The sequence below is a fragment of the Macaca nemestrina genome, chromosome 17 (assembly GCF_043159975.1).
Source record: "Macaca nemestrina isolate mMacNem1 chromosome 17, mMacNem.hap1, whole genome shotgun sequence".
NCBI lineage: Eukaryota > Metazoa > Chordata > Mammalia > Primates > Cercopithecidae > Macaca > Macaca nemestrina.
In genome coordinates, this window is record NC_092141.1 from 68,768,561 (window position 1) to 68,787,193 (window position 18,633).

General features: G+C 56.3%; 2 protein-coding genes across 10 annotated transcripts in view; one reads left to right on the forward strand and one right to left on the reverse strand.

Annotated features, from left to right (window-relative positions):
* LOC105469605 (phospholipase C delta 3) overlaps positions 1-7,155 on the reverse strand; it is a 22,662-nt gene extending 15,507 nt beyond the window's left edge. Inside the window, exon 1 of one of the 2 annotated variants that reach the window (XM_071083280.1) lies at positions 6,441-7,155. In XM_071083280.1, coding sequence (XP_070939381.1) covers positions 6,441-6,591 — 151 coding nt within the window. In that variant the 5' untranslated portion in view covers positions 6,592-7,155. The remainder of the gene's footprint in view (positions 1-6,440) is intronic. The other variant, XM_071083279.1, reaches the window with a different exon arrangement.
* The window catches only part of LOC105468807 (acyl-CoA binding domain containing 4), a 19,242-nt gene extending 1,564 nt beyond the window's left edge, over positions 1-17,678 (forward strand). The window contains exons 1-10 of one of the 8 annotated variants that reach the window (XM_071083286.1): positions 8,693-9,265; positions 9,360-9,490; positions 9,649-9,773; positions 10,037-10,157; positions 10,229-10,313; positions 10,562-10,682; positions 10,913-10,999; positions 11,304-11,531; positions 12,567-12,697; positions 16,940-17,678. In XM_071083286.1, the coding sequence (XP_070939387.1) occupies positions 9,686-9,773; positions 10,037-10,157; positions 10,229-10,313; positions 10,562-10,682; positions 10,913-10,999; positions 11,304-11,531; positions 12,567-12,697; positions 16,940-17,068 (990 nt within the window). In that variant the 5' untranslated portion in view covers positions 8,693-9,265; positions 9,360-9,490; positions 9,649-9,685 and the 3' untranslated portion in view covers positions 17,069-17,678. Of the gene's footprint in view, positions 1-8,680; positions 9,491-9,648; positions 9,774-10,036; positions 10,158-10,228; positions 10,314-10,561; positions 10,683-10,912; positions 11,000-11,303; positions 11,532-12,566; positions 12,698-16,939 lie in introns of those variants that run through there. The other 7 variants (XM_071083287.1, XM_071083290.1, XM_011719222.3 and 4 more) reach the window with 7 other exon arrangements.
* Positions 17,679-18,633: the final 955 nt, after the last annotated feature.

The window sequence follows — 18,633 nt, forward strand, 5'->3', positions numbered from 1 at the left end:
CTCACTGCAAGCTCCGCCTCCTGGGTTCACGCTATTCTCCTGCCTCAGCCTCCCGAATAGCTGGGACTACAGGTGCCCGCCACCACGCCCAGCTAATTTTTTTTTGTATTTTTTAGTAGAGACGGGGTTTCATCGTGTTAGCCAGGGTGGTCTCGATCTCCTGACCTCATGATCCACCTGCCTTGGCCTCCCAAAGTGCTGGGATTACAGGTGTGAGCCACCGTGCCCGGCCAATTTTTTTTTTTTTTTTTTTTGAGACGGAGTCTCGCTCTGTCGCCCAGGCTGGAGTGCAGTGGCCGGATCTCAGCTCACTGCAAGCTCCGCCTCCCGGGTTCACGCCATTCTCCGGCCTCAGCCTCCCGAGTAGCTGGGACTACAGGCGCCCGCCACCTCGCCCGGCTAGTTTTTTGTATTTCTTAATAGAGACGGGGTTTCACCGTGTTAGCCAGGATGGTTTCGATCTCCTGACCTCGTGATCCGCCCGTCTCGGCCTCCCAAAGTGCTGGGATTACAGGCTTGAGCCATCGCGCCCGGCCTTTTTTTTTTTTTTTTGAGACAGAGTCTCGTTCTGTTGCCCAGGCTGGAGTGCAGTGGCACGATCTCAGCTCACTGCAACCCCCACTTCCCGGGTTCAAGTGATTTCCAGGTAATTGTTGCATTTTTAGTAGAGACAGGGTTTTACCATGTTGGCCAGGCTGGTCTCGAACTCCTGACCTCAAATGATCCACTCGCCTTGGCCTCCCAAAGTGCTAGGATTACAGGCGTGAGCCACAGCACCCGGCCTACTTTACCATAATTTTTAAAGTATAATGATATAATATGCTGGAAACCATTGTATACATTTTTTTTTTTTTTTTTCTGAGACAGGGTCTTGCTCTGTAGCCAGGCTGGGGTGCAGTGGTACAATAATGGCCCACTGCAGAGCCTTAAACTCTTGGGCTCAAACAATCCACCTGCCTCAGCCTCCCGAGGAGCTGGGACTACAGACTTGCACCACCAGGCCTGAATAATATTTAAATGTTTTTGTAGAGTTGGGGTCTCACTGTGATGCCCAGGCTGGTCTCAAACTCCTGGCCTCAAGTGATTCAACAGCCTCTGCCTCCCAAGGTGCTCCCCACTGTGTACTTTCAATGGATAAATTATAAGGTATGTGAATTAATATCTCAAAAATGCTGTTAAAGAGGCAGACAGCCAGGTCGGCATCCGGTGGAGCTGAAATGTGGTAGAAGTTGGGGGAGTCTGACCCCAAAGGGCTGCGAGTGGCCACAACAGGCACAAGCACATGGAGCCTGGTTTAGGCCCGGCCCATAGTAGGTGCTTAGTAAATGATCACAAAGAAGGAAACTAAGACAGGGCTCTGGGGAAGTGAGTCAGTGCCCCAGGTGGAAAGAGGCACCCACACGTTCTGATCCATCTGTCCCCTTAGTCCCATGGCCTCCAGCTGGTACCTTCCCCCCAACCAGGACAGCGGCACCTCCCGCCCAATTCAGTGTTGTCAGCTGGGGCTCAGACACCTTCCCAAGCTGCCCGCTTATCTCAGCCTCCAGAGAGGGGTCAGGCGTGGTGAGGAAAGGGCAGGCCCAGTTTCTCAACTTCCACAGGCAGCCCGGTGGTTTGGGGCGTGGATGGTCTGGGGACTGAGCAGTTCTGTGAAGGTAGCCAAGACCAGGGACCAGAAACTACTTCATGTCAGAGGCAGAAGGGGCCCCAAATCCCACCCTTTTCACAGGTGCACCACTGAGCTCAGAGAGGACAAGCCCTGTGTGCTAAAGACAGTGCAGGCTGCCCCAGGCAGCCTGAGGCTGTGCGGTGGAGACAGGCGCCAGGGCAGCTGGTGGAGAGGGTGGGAGTTCTGTCCAGGCATGTCCCGGAGGGGTGGCATGCAGGGCGGGGTGTGTGCGGGCTGTATACATACACAGGGTGTGTGTGTGTGTGAGGGGGAGAGAGAGAGAGAGTGTGTGTGTATGAGCGTGAGTGAATGTGAGTGTGTGTGTGCGTGTGAATGTGATTGTGTGTGTGTACAGAGTTCATGGGTGGAGAGGGTGGACGGTGGGCCAGCCTGGGGGAAATAGGCAGCTCGCACTTGGGAGGTGCACACAGGACTCCGCAGGAATGCGAGTCATGCAGGGAACTGCTACAGCCAGCAGCCATGGCCAAGGCCAAGCAGGGAGTAGAGAAAGAGCGTTTCCAGGTGGCCGGGGCCGTGAGGCCCTGGGAGAGGACACAAAATGGTGAGGGGTCCCAAAGACCATCCCACCCTAATCCTTTAGCCAGCAGGCAGCCTCCGAACCTCAAACACCAATCATGTCCCCCATGACCCAGCTGGCTGCCACACCCAGGGCTGGGGCCTGGCGGGGGCTCAGTGCCAGAGTCCATAACATTCCTTGGAGAACCAACAAAGTCAGGAAAGGCAGGCGGTGCCTCCCTTGGCCCTGGGCCGGACACAGCAAGGGGGGGTGGCAGCACCCTTTTCTGTGGGGCCAGAACAGGCATGAAGCCTGGTTGGGTGCAGAAGTCAGGGTGGGGGACAGGGAAAGATGTGAGGGAGACCACAGGGCCTGGCAGAGCCAGCCCCCTAGTCCCACCTGGCATGCCCCTGCTTAGCCTGGAGGGCCACCCAGCTTACCCACCACCCAGGCCAGGCACTTGCCAGGGCTGGGGGTTGTTCTGAAGACCCTCACCTGTCAAGCCCACCCACAGCAGTCCCACTCACCCTGCGGGAGACATCCCAGGCAGGCCATGGGCCGAGCCCTCTCGCTCAGGGGCACTTCGTAGTGTATGCAGGCCGGGCAGGGAAGGGGGCGGGATTCTGCCCACTCAGGCCTCTGCCCGTGGGGAGGATGAGGGGCAGGGGCGGAGCATCAGGGCAGAGGCACACACAGGGCTCTGGGGATACAGGGCTGCCAGAGAAAATCCAGGACACACGTTAAATGTGAAATTCAGATAAAAAATAATTTTTTAGTGTAAATACATTCCAAATTTCACGTTTAGTGGAATTCCAAACTTAACTGGGTGTTCTGTATTTTATTTGGCAGCCCTGTGAGGACACTCGTGGGGGCTGGCAGGTGCCCCGTGGGAGAGGAGCGGCCAGCAGGCCCCCTGCAGGTATCAGCTTCTCTATCAGTCACTGTGTGACAAGCACAGACTCTGGGCCACACTGCCTGGGTTCAAATTTTCTCTCAGCTACTTCCTGGCTCTGAACCCTAGGCAAGTTACCAAACCTCTCTGAGTCTCAGTTTCCTCATCTGTAAGAGAAGACTACTGGTACTACCTACCTCATATTATTGTGAGCATTAAATGAGATAATATGCGAAAAGCACCTGCACAGTGACAAAATTGTTCATTAGTATTCACCAGGCTAGCCAAGAATGGTAGCTCACACCTGTAATCCCAGAACTTTTGGGAATCCAAGGCAGGAGGATCCTTTGAGCCCAGGAGTTCAAGACCAGCCTGGACAACATAGTGAGACCCCAACTCTACAAAAAATAAAAACAAAATTAGCTGGATGTGGTGGTATCCAGTCTCCCAGTCTCTCGAGTCCCAGCTACTCGGGAGACTGAGGTGGGAGGATCACTTGAGCTCAGGAACTTGAGGTTGCGGTGAGCCATGATCATGATCATGCCACTGCACTCCAGCCTGGGTGACAGAATGAGACGCTGTCTCATAAACAACAACAGCAACAACAAAAAGTATTCACTGGGAGCCATCATGGAAAAGTAGGCTCTGGCAGTAGGCAGGCATGTGGCCTTGGGCAGTGATTTCACCCCTCTGCCTTGAGCTTCCCGTCTGTAATGTGACATGAGGACAGCACCTCCCGCACAGGCATGCCTGAGGATTAAGCAGGATCAGGTCTGATGCAAGCTCAGCACAGTGCCTCGCGCATGGCAGGTGATCACTGGGCTCTAGCGCTCCTCTCTCTTCAATGATTCCCTGCAAGTCAGCAGCCCAGCCCAAGAGCGGGAGACTGGAGTGGGGACAAAGGACTCCCACTCACTGTGGGGGTGTTTTCTTCCTCCTTCCCTGCTCATCTGGGTCTCCCTAGTGTGGCCCTAAAGGTTTTTCCTTCCTCAGGCCCCTCTGAGCCACTCCCTGCCCTAGTCCCTTGACCTGATTTGACATAAAATCTATTCTCTGTTAGGCTAAGGGGTGTGGTGATGGCAGGGGCAGAGCAAGGCAGGGGAGGCTACCTGGGTGACAGGCCTAGGTCTTGGCCCCTGATGGCCCAAGGGGCTGGGCCCCAAGACTGGGTTTCCTTCTCCACCCTGTCCCTGGGCTCCCTATGGCCTGGGGAAGGGACATTCCCAACAGACTCGGACTCAACATTCCTCTCTCTGCAGTCACTCAGCAGGACAGGGCAGTGGTGAGGAATGAGGGTGGCTGAGATGACATTCTGATACCTACGTAGTTCCCCAGAGTGTCACCTTGATGAGGTGCCCAGAGCTCCCGTGCAGCCTTACTCAGCGGACGGGTACCGAGGCCCGGGTTCAGCTGTAATTATTTGTCTGAATGTGACTCTGCCCACTAAACTGTGTACTTCCTGAGGGCAAAGCTCTGTGCTACTCATCTCTGTAGCCCCAGGCCCTGGCACAGCACCCTGGCCCACTAATGCCGCTCAAAAAACGTGTGGGATGAAGAGGCCAACGGGCACGGGGCCACCCCTCAGCCCTTCTGTGGCACCCATGACTCTGCTGGGGCTGACTCCCAGGGCTGCCCTCAGCTATCCCCAAACCACACCATTTCTTAGCCCAGAGAATGACACCTGTCGATCACAGAGTCCAGCCCAGTCTATCTCCTGGGAGTTCTGGAGTCCATCCTGGGTATCCCCCAAGTCTGGTCCCCACCCCTTGCCCAACTAACTCCTCAGCCTCCCTCCTTGGGTCTCCCTGTTTCTCCCCTGCCTTCGTCCAACCTGCCCCCCACTCTCCACACTCACTCCTGCCTGAGCCCTTTCTGGGGCTCCTGATGCCCTCCAGATAAAGTCCATGACTCTCCAGGGAGGGCCTGGAGGAGCTCCTCCCAACCCCAGCCTCTCCCCTTTGCCACTCTGGTCTTCCTCAGCTGGGGCCAGCCAGGGCCCTCGCTGGCTCCCCAACCCCTCATGCACTGTCCCCTGTTCCCCCATCCCCAGGGTCCTATTCTTTGTTTCACTGTCCGATCTCCCTGCTGGAACCTCAGCTCTCTCATGCAGGAGCCCCAGGGTGGAGCATACCATAGGCACTCCACAAGTGCTTGTACCATAGTACCCTACCATGGGCACTGCATAAGTGCTTGTTCAATGCATGCGCAGTTGAATGGATTGCAGGGTAGAGACGGTGTCCTATGTCTCGGTAAACAGAGTGCCAGGCACAGCACCCAGACATAGTCAGCACTCAGGTGGAATGAGTGAAGGTAACAAGAAGGCAAAACTGGCAATCAGGACCCCTGAATTCTGCCCCAAGTTTCACACAGGGTGCCTGGCAGCCTTGTCCTTCTGCTCCAGAGCTCCACACCTAGCTTCTCCATCACTGACTACTCTACCAATGGCAGGTCCAACGCAGCACTTCAGTGGTGCGGTCCTTTCCACGTCAGACAACACTCTCGCATGCACCCTCTCATTCAAGCCCTCCACCACCCTGCGGGTCCCACTTTTCCCAGACTCTGAGAGAGTACCAGGGCCCATGTGGTGGGGCACCACCAGCGTGCCAGTCACACTTTGCCCTTTGTTGGCTGTGTGGTCACAGGCAAATTCCTTGCTGTCTCTGAGTCAGTTTCCTCACCTGTGAAATGAGGATTCACCTCCCACCTAGGAAGTTGAGGAAGATTGCAAGACACCACCTGTGTAACCCACCAAGTGCCAGCTGCCTCTGATGTTGCAGCGAGCCACAGTTACATTCCTTCTCCACGACTGACTTCCCCAAATCTGACATGAGAGCCTTGGCTTTCGGGCTTTCTCACTGGTTAGACCAGTCCTGCCAGGGCAGTGTGGCTGTGGCTGCCCCTGTGGGGCGGCGGGTTGGAGGGCTGCTGCGGAGGCCAGCCTCTTCTGCGGAGGCCAATCACAAACTCGCATCCTTCCTAAGGGCTGCCAAGACCCCGAGACACCCTGGCAGACCCTAGATACTGCTGGGGAGCCGGGCGAGGGACACTCCAAGCCTCCCTCTCCCGCTCCACTCTCCCTGGGGACCCCACCAGCGTCCCGTGCCCGAATTCGCGCTCCAGACGCGCCGCGGGCGCCCCCTGGTGGGAAGCAAAGAGCATCCTAGGCGCCCGGCTCGCCCCGGGACTCTCGCGGATGACCCCAGGTGCGACCCCCGGCTGGACGGCGCTGGCCCTCCGCCCCTAGCCATAGCCTCCCAGCCCCGTACAGCCTGGGGAGTCCACGAACTGCTCCCTGGAGCGCCCCAGACTGGGCCCCTGGGAACGGTCCGTGCCCACCCCACCGCCCCCTGCCCGTCACTGACCCATCTTCTTCAGCGCCCGCAGCCCGGGCCTCTTGGTGCCGCCATCGGAGGGAGTCGGCGGGGACGGGAGCGCGACCGGCGCCGCGACTTGGGCGGCTACCGGGGGCTCCTCGGGCGGGCGGCGGCAGCGCCTCCAGCGGCCGCACAGCATGGCTTGGCAGGGGGCCGGGGCCGGGCCCGGGGTCTGCACACGGGGACAGGGCAGCGGGGCGCCGCTCCGGCCCGGCCCCAGCTCTGAGCGCGGCGGCGAGCGAAGAAACTTAGCAGCGCTGGAGACAGTCGGAGGAGGCAGCAGGAGGTGGGGCGGAATGGGAAGGGGGCGGGTCCAGGGCAGCGCGGGGGCGGGGCCAGGCGGTGGCCTGGACCCTCGGAGCCTCAGCGCTCACCCCAGCTCGTGAGTCCGCCTCCCCTCAGTCCCGGCGAGCCTCTGATCTTGGCCGTGACAGTGACCAGAGCCCCCATGCTGCGGGGCTGGGGTTGGGAGCCGGCACCGGGGACGAGGGCCGTCCTCTGGCACAGACACCCTCTCCTTCCCGGGGACCCTGACTCGAGGCGGACGCGGGACCCCCTCCTCCTTCCCTTCCGCGTCCGCGTCGTGCCGCAGGCCTCAGCAGGGAACCAGACCCGGGACGGGACGCAGGGCCGGGAGCGAAGGCAGAACCCCAGGAGCTGAGCCGCGCGAGGCAGCGCGAACCCGAAGGGATGGGCATGGGGGTGGGGGGGGGCTGGCAGTGACGTCATAGGATTAACCTCCCTGTGCCAGGCCAGGTGCTGCCCCCTCGGAGAGCCACAGTCTCGGAGCTGACGGACCTGGGAAGCGTGAGGCGGAGCCAAGCCTGGGGTCCCCAGCAACTGGTTCTGGGTTCGAGGCTTAGACAGGCCGGCACCCCAGCCTGGCACCTGCGATGTAGTTGTCCGCGATGTCAACCCGTGGGTGGGCATTCGCGTGCGGGTTCTGGTGGCCGAGTCGGGTGTGCACTTATTAATTATATGCAAGCACCAGAGTGCGTGCGCGAAGTGGGGGACGTCCAGGTGGCAGCGTTTCTGCAGCGGGTGGCCTGGGTCCGGCAGAGAGATGGGCGCACACCGCCACTCAGCGGCGGCCAGCGGCGTGGCATCCTACAGAGAGGCTAGTGCTCAGGGCCTGGATTTGCCACCTGCTTGCCCTGCTCTACCCCATCCTCAGATCCCCCACGCCCAGAGATTCCGCACTCTGGCTTGGGTCCCTACGCCACTCTGGGGTCCTGAATTTTCTTCCTAATTATCGTCTTCGCCTTTGTACTTTTGATCCTACCATTCCTTCCTCCAGGAACAACCCTTCCTTATTCTCCTGGTTTACTCTTTTGTTGTTGTTGTTGTTGGATAAGCTAAGTCTACATTTCTTTTAATTGTTATGGATACTTAATAGTTGCAGAGAATTATGAAGATGCATGTGATGTTTTGGTACAGGTATAAAATGTGTAATGATCAAATCAAGGTAATTGAGGTATCCATCACCTCAAGCATGTATCATTCCTTTGTATTAGGAACATTCCAATTCCACTTCTAGTTATTTTTATTTGTATTTTATTTATTTGTTTATTTATTAGAGACAAGTTCTCACTACTTGGTTGCCCAGGGTGGAGTGCAGTGGCATTATCAGAGCTCACTGCAGCCTCAAAGCAATTCTCTTGCCTTGGCCTCCCAAAGTGTTGGGACTACAGGCCTGAGCCACCATGTCCCATCCAGTTATTTTGAAATATACAATAAATTGGCCGGATGCGGTGGCTCACGCCTGTAATCCCAGCACTTTGGGAGGCAGAGGTGGGACGATCACTTGAGGCCAAGTATTGAAGACCAGCCTGGGCAACATAATGAGACCTCTGCCTCTACAAAAATTGTTTATAAAATAATTAATTTAAAAAGATACAATACATTATTGGTAACTATAATCGTTGTATTGTGCTACCGAATACTGGATCTCATTCATTCTAACTGTATTTTTGTACCCATTTCCCCCCCTCCCCAGTACCCTTCCCAGCCTCTGGTAACTATCATTCTGCAATCTACATTTTGCTTTTTTTTTTTTTTTTTGAGATGGAGTCTCACTCTGTCGCCCAGACTGGAGTGCAGTGGGGCAATCTTGGCTCACTGCAATCTCCACCTCCCGGGTTCAAGCGATTCTCCTGCCTCAGCCTCCCCAGTAACTGGGATTACAGGCACGCACCACCACGCCCGGCTAATTTGTGTATTTTTAGTAGAGACGGGGTTTCACCATGTTGACCAGGCTGGTCTCGAACTCCTGACCACAGATGATCCGTCCGCCTTGGCCTCTCAAAGTTCTGGGATTACAGGCATGAGCCACGGTGCCCGACCATCTTCCAAAACTCAGCTGTGATGTCCCTCCTCCAGAACGCCTGACGACAGGACATGACTTTTTTAAATCCCCAGTGCCTAAACGTCTAAAGAGCTGAGTGGGTTGCCTAGGATCGGCCAGGCCTGGATATCCGCGAGCAGATGCGGATTTCCACCAGGGGGCGCTAGGACGCCACGACCTTTCACTATGTGCACCAGGGGGCGCTGCCGCCCGCCTTGGCCATCCCGGACTGGGAAGTCCGACCCTAGGATTAAGCCCCGCCTAATTGGGAAAGGCTCTGAGAAACTATTTGCATTATCTTGAAAGGGCCGTGCTGAATGGTTGAGGTAGATAAGCCGACTGTGAAACAAGCTCTCTCATTGGCTTAAATTTCCCCCCTCGCTCTGCGTCGCCATCCCGGCCCTGCTGGACCCCGGGGACAGTAGGAAGCCGCGGGGTGGTGGCGAGAGAGGACCCAGGTGTCCCGACAGTGAGCGCCGCGGGGCGCAGGCTGGGCCAAGGTGCAGGCGGCCAGGGTGGGAGACTGTTCGCCCCGCCCTGACTCCTCCTCTCTTCTCTGCCAGTCCAGGAGTCGGAGATGTGCAGCTAAAGAAAGCGCATCTGGGGACGGACATATCTGGCACTGCAGCCCTCGCCACCTGCCTCTCCACCCACCGAGGCCCTGGCGACCCTGGCCCCACCACGCTACCTTGAGGTAGGAAAAGGAGGCTCCTCAACCACAACTTCTGACCTCCCAGGGTGTCTCCCTCGGGCCTCTGAAGAGCTTAGTTTGCCCCTCTGGGAAGTGGATCCTTGGCTTATGGTGCCGGGGGTACCCTGGAGGCCCCCTCACACGAAGGCTGCTTCTTACAGAGTCGCTCGAAAGTAGGGCCCCAGGGCTCGCAGCAGCATGGGCACCGAGAGAGAAAGCCCAGAGCCCGACTGCCAGAAACAGTTTCAGGCTGCAGTGAGCGTCATCCAGAACCTGCCTAAGAACGGTGAGGCTGCGGGGACTCGCATTTGGACTCGCATTCAGGACGCCTGGGGTCTGACTCTGAAGAAAGAATGGTCCTGATCATTGCAGTTTTTACAGACGCCCCTGCCTGAGCTGTCCTGGGGGTTCCCTCCACTTCCTGCCCCAGTCCAGATGCCCTGGGTGGGACCCATCTCCACCTCTGCCCTTTCCAAGCGGGGTTCTCCCGCCCCTCCGCCCCTTGGAGCTGGGAGTGATGTTCTGCCCTGGCTTCCGAACTCTGCCCAGGTTCTTACCGCCCCTCCTATGAAGAGATGCTGCGATTCTACAGTTACTACAAGCAGGCCACCATGGGGCCCTGCCTGGTCCCCCGGCCTGGATTCTGGGACCCCATTGGACGATATAAGTGGTGAGCTCCCGGCTGGCTGGGCAAACAAGCCTCAGCTGTCAAGCAGCCCTCTCACAGCCCTCTGCCCCCAGGGACGCCTGGAACAGTCTGGGCAAGATGAGCAGGGAGGAGGCCATGTCTGCCTACATCACTGAAATGAAACTGGTGGCACAGAAGGTAGGGGCTGCAGGTTCTCTGTCCCCAGGCTCCTGGACAGCTGGCCTGCCCCTTGCCCTTCCAGTTCTGACCCCCACTACATTTCCTAAACATGGACCCCCTCGTGGGAATCACCACCTTCATGTTACCCCCAGCCCTGCCTATCTTTGGCCCCTGACTGGGCACAGGGTGGAGGTGTGTGACAGGGCAGGAGCAGGGCGGAAGGGACAGGAGGCCACTCTCTCCCCAACAAACCCCCTCCCCCACAGGTGATCGACACAGTGCCCCTGGGTGAGGTGGCAGAGGACATGTTTGGTTACTTCGAGCCCCTGTACCAGGTGATCCCTGACATGCCGAGGCCCCCAGAGACCTTCCTGAGAAGGGTCGCAGGTCAGACTCCCAGGCTGGGAGCTCCAAAAGTGCTGAGTGAACTCAGGCTAGGTCTAGCCTGAGGTGGGCTGGGGGCAGAGGGCTCCAGGTGACATCCCTGTTAGAACCCCCGTGCCCCTGAGAGGTGGATCTCAGGCAGGCATCCATGGCTCATCCCGAATAGGGGCTTGATCACACTGGGAGGTGCCAACCTCTCCCCAGCCCCACCTCTGGGTGCTGTGTCTTGGCAGGTTGGAAAGAGCAGGTTGTGAATGGAGATGCTGGGGCTGTTTCAGAGCCTCCCTGCCTCCCCAAGGAACCGGCACCCCCAAGCCCAGGTTAGTGCTTAGGCAGGAGGGGTGGACCAAACCAGGCTGGGGGAGGGCTGGAAGGGAGAAGGCTGGACGCCACGCTGTGCCCTCCACAGACACTGAGACTTCCTGTGCTCCCAAAGGCAGGGACTGGGGTCTAGGATTCCTGTTCCAGGGCCTTGCTTCTGGTGCCCATCTGTGCCTCAGGTGGTGATATCTCCAGTGCCTTGTATCTCTAGTGTCTCCTAAACAGTTGCTTCTGTCCAGTGCACACCTCTGCTCTCCGTCCACAGCTTCCCTCTGGGCAGTAACTCTACCAATCCCTCCACAGAGTCCCATCCACCCAGAGACCTGGACTCCGAGGTTTTCTGTGATTCCCTGGAGCAGCTGGAGCCTGAGCTGGTGAGACCAGTCCCCATTCCCCTTTTTCCCACTCTGCTGTGCTCCCACTCCCACCCTCAGCCCTCTGACTCATCTCAGCAGGGTTGGGCAGAGCAGCAGGCAGCATCTGGAGGAAAGCGTGATCCCAGGAACAGCCCCGTGCCCCCTACAGAGAAAGGTGAGCTCCTGCCCAACCTTTCACCCACTTCTGCCTTTTCCTGTGGTCTTGGCATCCCAGGCCTTCTCTTGGCTGCCTTCCTAGGGCAGAGGTGAAAGTCCATTGCTGGGCACTGAGCGAGAAGCCTCTGTCCAGGAGGGGCTGCCAATCAGCCAGATACCTGCCTGGGTGGGCAAAGTCCCCGCCCCCCCTCCTGTCCCCAAAGGGCACCCAGGAGTCTGTACCCTCTGCAGGTGCTGAGTAAGGCCAGCGGGATGGGAGTCCTAGCCCAGCTCTCCCACCTACAGCTGCACAGCCTCGGGAAGTCATCTATACTCTCTGGAACCCCCGTTTGGAAATCTCAGAAGACAATGAGTTCTGCCCTCTTCCCTTCTAGAACTCCTGTTGTGTGTTAGGTCCTGTATGGACATTTTCAAAAGTATCTCCTTTATTCCTCTGAGCAAGCAGCCCTGTGAAGGAGATGACATCTTCTCCTAATTTTTAGATGACAAAATGATGCCCAGAGAAGTTAATGACTTTGGCCGGGCTTGATGGCTCACGCCTGGAATCCCAGCACTTTGGGAGGCCAAGGCAGGCAGATCACCTGAGGTCAGGAGTTTGAGACAAGCCTGGCCAACATGGTGAAACCCTGTAGCTACTAAAAATACAAATATTAGCCAGGTGTGGTGGGCACCTATAGTCCCAGCTATTCGGGAGGCTGAGGCAGGAGAATTGCTTGAATCCAGGAGGCGGAGGTGGCAGTGAGCCGACATCATTGTGCCACTGCACTCCAGTCTGGGCGACAGAGCAAGACTGTCTCAAAAAAAAAAAAAAAAAAAAGTTAATGAGTTGACCTGCATCGTAAGTGGCCGTGCTGGGATTAAACCTCCAGCAGCCCATTACTCAGCTACATAGATGGACTTTGCAAGAATCACACTTGGTCCAAGGATTGGGTTCCACTCCCACACTTTCCTGGGCTTGCCCCAGCCTGCTGCCCCACTGCCCAGAGCTGAACTGCCTCCTGAGCCCCCTTCCCTGTGTGTCTGTGCTCTGCAGAGGGGAGCACAGCACGGCCCCAGGAGTTGGACGTGTGGCTGCTGGGGACAGTTCGAGCACTACAGGAGAGCATGCAGGAGGTGCAGGCGAGGGTGCAGAGCCTGGAGAGCATGCCCCGGCCCCCTGAGCAGGTGAGTCCCCCACCCCATCGGACAAGATGACGGCAGAATCTGGTCTCTGTTCTGGGCTCCTCATCCAGCCCCTTTTGTTTTTGTCCTCACGCCTCCACCTGCCCACCTCTCTCTCCAGAGAATGGCGTGGCTCCTGCAGCAGACAGGAGGTGGGGGTGAGGGTGGAGGGGGCTGACGTGCTTCCACTCTGAAGGCAGAGTGGGCGGGGCCTTTTGCTGTTCTCCCCTCCCTCTGCCTGGAGAGAAGCTAAGCCGCAGGACTAATCCCGCGTGGGAAGGTCATGATGTGTCTGCTCTGGGCATTGAGGACGCTGGTCCCTGTTGTCCCTCTGTCAGGTCTTCCATTCCCAGAATTAGGATTTGCCCCAAATGGTTCAGCCCTTGCATCCCTCTCACCTCCTAGCTCTGCTTGCCCCTGACACTTGGGCTCCTGGGCTTCTGCAAACTAAATAACAGCTGCCATTGCTGGAGCCCCGCTAGGCGCCAAACACTCATGGGCATCTTCCCACTGAATTCACACAACAGCCCTAGGGATAGTTTCTTTTCACCTCCCTTTTAGAGAGGGAAACTAAGGCTCCAAAGGGCTAATTTGCCTGAGGGCACACAGCCTGGGACAGCCTCTCTGAGCTGCTGTGAGGATTCAACCATGCATGTTGGTGCTTCCGTGGTGCCCACCACACAGAAAGCCTTCTCCAGTCGGTTCTGTTGCTACTATTGCTGTTAATATTAACACTAAGCGATGGAGTTGGCAGTGGTCCCTAGTCTGTCTGCCTGCAAAGCTGGTACCCACCATTAACTCTGAGCGGGTCTGTTCTTGAAAAGCCTGAGGTGGTGGGGGCAGGAGAGGGCTGGATTCCCAGATGTGAGGGGTCTCTGGGGTGACCTCTAACCCACTCAGCACAGCAGGGGTGAGCCCACAGCAGCAGGATTTCCTCAGATCCACGATGGCTAACTTTTCAACACTGCCCCTCCCCCTCAACAGGGCTTGCTTTCTTTTCTTTTTTTCTGGTTTTTTTGTTTGTTTGTTTGTTTTTAATTTTGAGATGGAGTCTTGCTCTGTCGCCCAGGCTGGAGTAGAGTGGCATGATATCGGCTCACTGCAACCTCCGCCTCCTGGGTTCAAGTGATTCTCCCGCCTCCAGAGTAGCTGGGACTACAGGCGGCACCACCATGCCCGGCTAATTTTTGTAGTTTTAGTAGACATGGGGTTTCACCATGGTCCCCAGGATGGTATCAATCTCTTGACCTCGTGATCCACCCACCTCAGCCTCCCAAAGTGCTGGGATTACAGGTGTGAGCCACCACGCCAGGCCCCCTTTTCTTTTTTTCCTACCATTTACTACTTTTAAATGTTGAAGATTTTAAAGTAGATTACAGGCCAGCATGGTGGCTCACACCTGTAATCCCAGCACTTTGGGAGGCTGAGGAGGGAGGATCTCTTGAGACTGGGAGTTCAACACCAGCCTGGGCAACATAGCAAGATCCTGTCTCAAACAAACAAACAAGCAAAAACAGATTATAAACATCATTATGTTCCACCCCGAAAGAGTTGGGTTCATATCTCTCAAAATAGGCCAGGCGTGGTGGCTCACGCCTGTAATCCTAGCAATTTGCAGACCAGCCTGGCCAACATGGCGAAACCCCGTCTCTACTAAAAATACAAAACTTAGCTGGGCGAGGTGGCAGGCACCTGTAATCCCAGCTACTCAGGAGGCTAAGGCAGGAGAATCACTTGAAACTGGGAGGCAGAGGTTACAGTGAGCCGAGATTGTGCCATTGCACTCCAGCCTAAGTTACAGAGCAAGACTCCGTCTCAAAAACAAACAAAAAAACATATCTCTGAAAATAAGAACATTCTACCTAGCCCAAACATCATATTATACACAATTATTAATTCCTTAATATCATGAAATATCCAATCTAAATTCCAATTTCTCCAGTTATCCTGAAACCACCTTTTCCAGCTGCTGTTTTTCCAGTCTAGGACCACACATTGCATCTGTTCCCTTTTCAATTCTCTGTTAATCTAGCTTAGTCCTTCTCCTTGCTATTGACTTGCTGACCAGTCTGAGGTGGTGTCCTATAGAATGTTCCACCTTTTGGGTCTAATTACATCCTCATGGGTGGTTCCTCGATATACATTTCCTATGAACTGGGGGTTAGATCTAAACACTGGATTAGAGTCAAATAAACATTTGGGCCGGGCATGGTGGCTCATGCCTGTAATCCCAGTACTTTGGGAGGCTGAGGCAGGCAGATTGCTTGAGCCCAGGAGTTTGAGACCAGCCTGGGCAACATAGTGAGACCCTGTCTCCACAAAATATATTTTTAAAAATTAGCTGGGCATGGACTGAAGCAGGAGGATTGCTTGAGCCCAGGAGATTGAGACTGCAGTGAACTATCATGGTGTCATTGCACTCCAGCCTGGGCGACAGAGTGAGACCTTGTCTCAAAAAGACACAAAACACAAAAAACCGCAACATTTTGGACCAGACTACATCAGAGGTGATGTTTTTTCATGGCAGAGGACACATGCTATCTGGATGTTCCACCATTAGTAACTCTAGCATGGACCACTGGCATGGCTGAAGGGAGTCTGATCCCACCATTGTAAAGTCATGTTTTGCTCCTGCAGTCAGATAATATCCAGTCCCGCATCAACTCCATTTGCCAGTTTTTGACAATTGCTAATCCTTGCCTGAGTCAATAATTTAGTGATTGCCAAAAAAAAAGCTGACTTTTAAATGCTACGGTTCCTTTAACATCTATTAGCTATCATTTGTGTACTGTTTCCCTCATCATCTTGGGTTTCCCTGAAATACAGTGGAAAGGAAGGGTAAATGCTTCATTCTTTATCTTTAGTTATCTATTTTTAAAGTAAGAAATTAATTTAGGCTGGGTACCGTGGCTCACACCTGTAATCCCAGCACTTTGGGAGGCTGAGGTGGGCAGGTAGATCACCCGAGGTCAGGAGTTTGAGACCAGCCTGACCAACATGGTAAAACCCCGTCTCTACTAAAAATACAAAAATTAGCTGGGCATGGTGGCAGGCCTCTATAATCCCAGCTACTCAGGAGGCTGAGGCAGGAGGGCAGGAGAATCGCTTGAACCCAGGAGGCGGAGGTTGCAGTGAGCTGAGATTGTGCTGCCGCATTCTAGCCTGGACGACAGAGCAAGACTCCATCTCAACAAAAAAGGAAAAAGAAAAAAAAAAAAAAAGGAAAAGAAAGAAATTAATTTAAAAGCCACCTACCTAAATGGTGACAAAATTCCAGTTTTCTTTTGAGTATCACTGTGGGCTCATGGATTTCACAGATTCTGTATTCCCAGGAGCCACAGTCATTCTTCTTCTTCTTCTTCTTTTTTTTTTTTTTTTTGAGATGGAGTCTCACTCTGTCAGTCAGACTAGAGTGCAGTGGCACGATCTTGGCTCACTGCAACCTCCGCCTCCCAGTTCAAGCAATTCTCTGCCTCAGCCTCCCAAGTAGCTGGGATTACAGGTGCCTGCCACCATGCCCGGCTAATTTTTTTGTATTTTTAGTAGAGACAGGGTTTCACCATCTTGGCCAGGCTGGTCTTGAACTCCTGACCTCGTGATCTGCCCGCCTCAGCCTCCCAAAGTGCTGGGATGACAGGTGTGAGCCACAGCGCCCAATCTGCCACAGTCATTCTTTTTGATGCTCAGACAGTCACAACTTTGGCCATTCGAGACCCTTTCAAACCAGGTCCTATGTTCTTATAACACGACCTGATGAATCTTTAAAAGTGGCCTTGCTTTCCTGGTACAAGGCGCCCCACATTCACTCCCACCTTCCCTGCCCTAGGCCTGGAATCAACCACTTCTCCAAGGAGCCTTGGCTCCTTTTTAGTGGAGAATGATAGTTGGAAACTAAAATCTGGGTACCCAGGGTCCTCATTTGAAATATGTGGCACATCCTTAACAACAGAAGTCTTCAGGTAATACCAACGGTCATTGCTTTGTGGCCCAGAGAAGATGGCATGGAAGCCGCTCCCTCTACCCACAGCCTTTCCAGCCTCTCTTGACACTGGGATTGCCCTGGGAAGGAAGATATGGGAGGGGGTTGGCATTCAACCTGTCAGGACCACCTGGGGGCCACTTCCCTTCTAGTGTTGCAGACTTGGGGCAGGGTCCTTCCAGTCTCCCACTGAATTGGAAGCAGGTTCCTAGGGAGGTTGTGCTGAGGCCTGGACTGGCCTCTGACTCCTTCCCTCTTGGCTGCAGAGGCCGCAGCCCAGGCCCAGTGCTCGGCCATGGCCCCTTGGGCTCCCGGGGCCCACGCTGCTGTTCTTCCTCCTGTGGCCTTTCGTCGTCCAGTGGCTCTTCCGAATGTTTCGGACCCAAAAGAGGTGACTGTCATTGGAGGGGTCTCTGCAGCCAACTGAGACTATCTTGTGTGCCATGAGCCTTCCTAGGGTTTAGAAGAACAGCATTCAAAATTCCCCCTCCTGTCAGTGTTTGCCTTCGCACCTCCTCCCCTAACGCAGCGCGGGGTGCAAATAAGACCCCACCCCTCCCTGCACCTTCATAGGGACGCTTCCTTCCCTCCCCGCAACCACCCCAGGCTTTCCTGGGAGGCTGCAGTTGTGGTGCACGTCCCCGGTGCTGGGTTGGCCGTGACTCGGGGGCGGGGCTATCGGGTCTCAGCCCCTGCCCTCCCCACCCTCTGGGTCACCTGACTCTCTTCCTACCCCTGCTTCTCCCCGAGGAGGTTCAGCTCTTGGGCAAGTTGGGACTCGGGCCGGGGCCTGGAAGAATGATTGGCTGGGAGGCTGCGGGAGGGAGGCCAGGAGGCCCCGACCAGTTGGGAGGAGGGAGCAGGCCCCGGGGGAGGGGGATGAGCGCAGTTTGCTCGTCTTCCTCCCCTGCCGGCCCCCTCCGCCCCCACACACACTCAGGACGTCTTCACTGAAGATTCACTTACAAACGAATGTTTCACTCAATAAAAGAAAACCATAATCTTCTACTGTCTGGTCCCCTACGGAGGGAGCGGGGAGCGGGGCCTGGAGCGGGAGAAGCACAAGTCCCTTTCCTGCTCCCCACCCAGTGCCCCCTTGATGGCCCTGAAAGAGGCCGGCGGTTGGTGTTTCTGAATGGGGAATATTTTCCCTCCTCCCTGGGCAAGCGAAGGGAAAACAGGCCTCGGTGTGGAGGGGAGAGGGAGGGGAACCAAGGGTGGCCCGGGGCGGGAGGGGGGGCACCCTTGGGAGGGCGGAGCCCTGCCCGCCGCCCCGTCGGGGACGCGGGGTCCGAGCGAGCTGGGGGTGGCAGGGAGGAGCGGAGCAGGGCTGGGCGGGGTCGAGGAGCTGGTTTGGCCCCCGCCCGAAGGGGACGGCGGCAGCTCCAGCTCCGTGCCCCGGGCGTAGGGATGGGGTTCGGAGCCCCAGGCCCCAGAAATGTCCGCTGCCCCCTCCTCAGCTGCCTGTTCCTGGTGCCCCACCTTGACCTCTGGGCCTGGGCCTTCCCAGGGAATTTTCTGGAAGGCCAAGGCCCGGCGAGAACCTCGTCGTCGCCCAGCCCTGAGTAGAGGGCAGGACCCTGCGCGCCTGGAAGCCCCCGTCGGGGCGGGCCGAGCGCCCGCGTGCACTCGCCTTCCGGGGGGTACAGGCCAGAGGCCTTGGCCTCCCTCTGTCAGCACCAGCTCTGTCGTCCGTGGGCCGCCTTGGCTCAAGCCACGGCCCGGCCTGTATTCAACGGCGAAACTGGCCGCTCTGGGCGCCGCCTGGTGCCAGCGCCTCCAAGTCCACTGGCCAGGGTCCCTACCAGAGTCCCCCGCCGCTGCCACCACCTGGGCCCTAGGACCTTCCTATCCCCGGGTAAGGAAGAGGCAGTTCTGAAGGTCCCTGGCTGAGATCCTTACACTCGAGTTCCCTGTCAGCCTCTAGTCTTGACCACCGCCCCAGGCTTGGCCATCATTG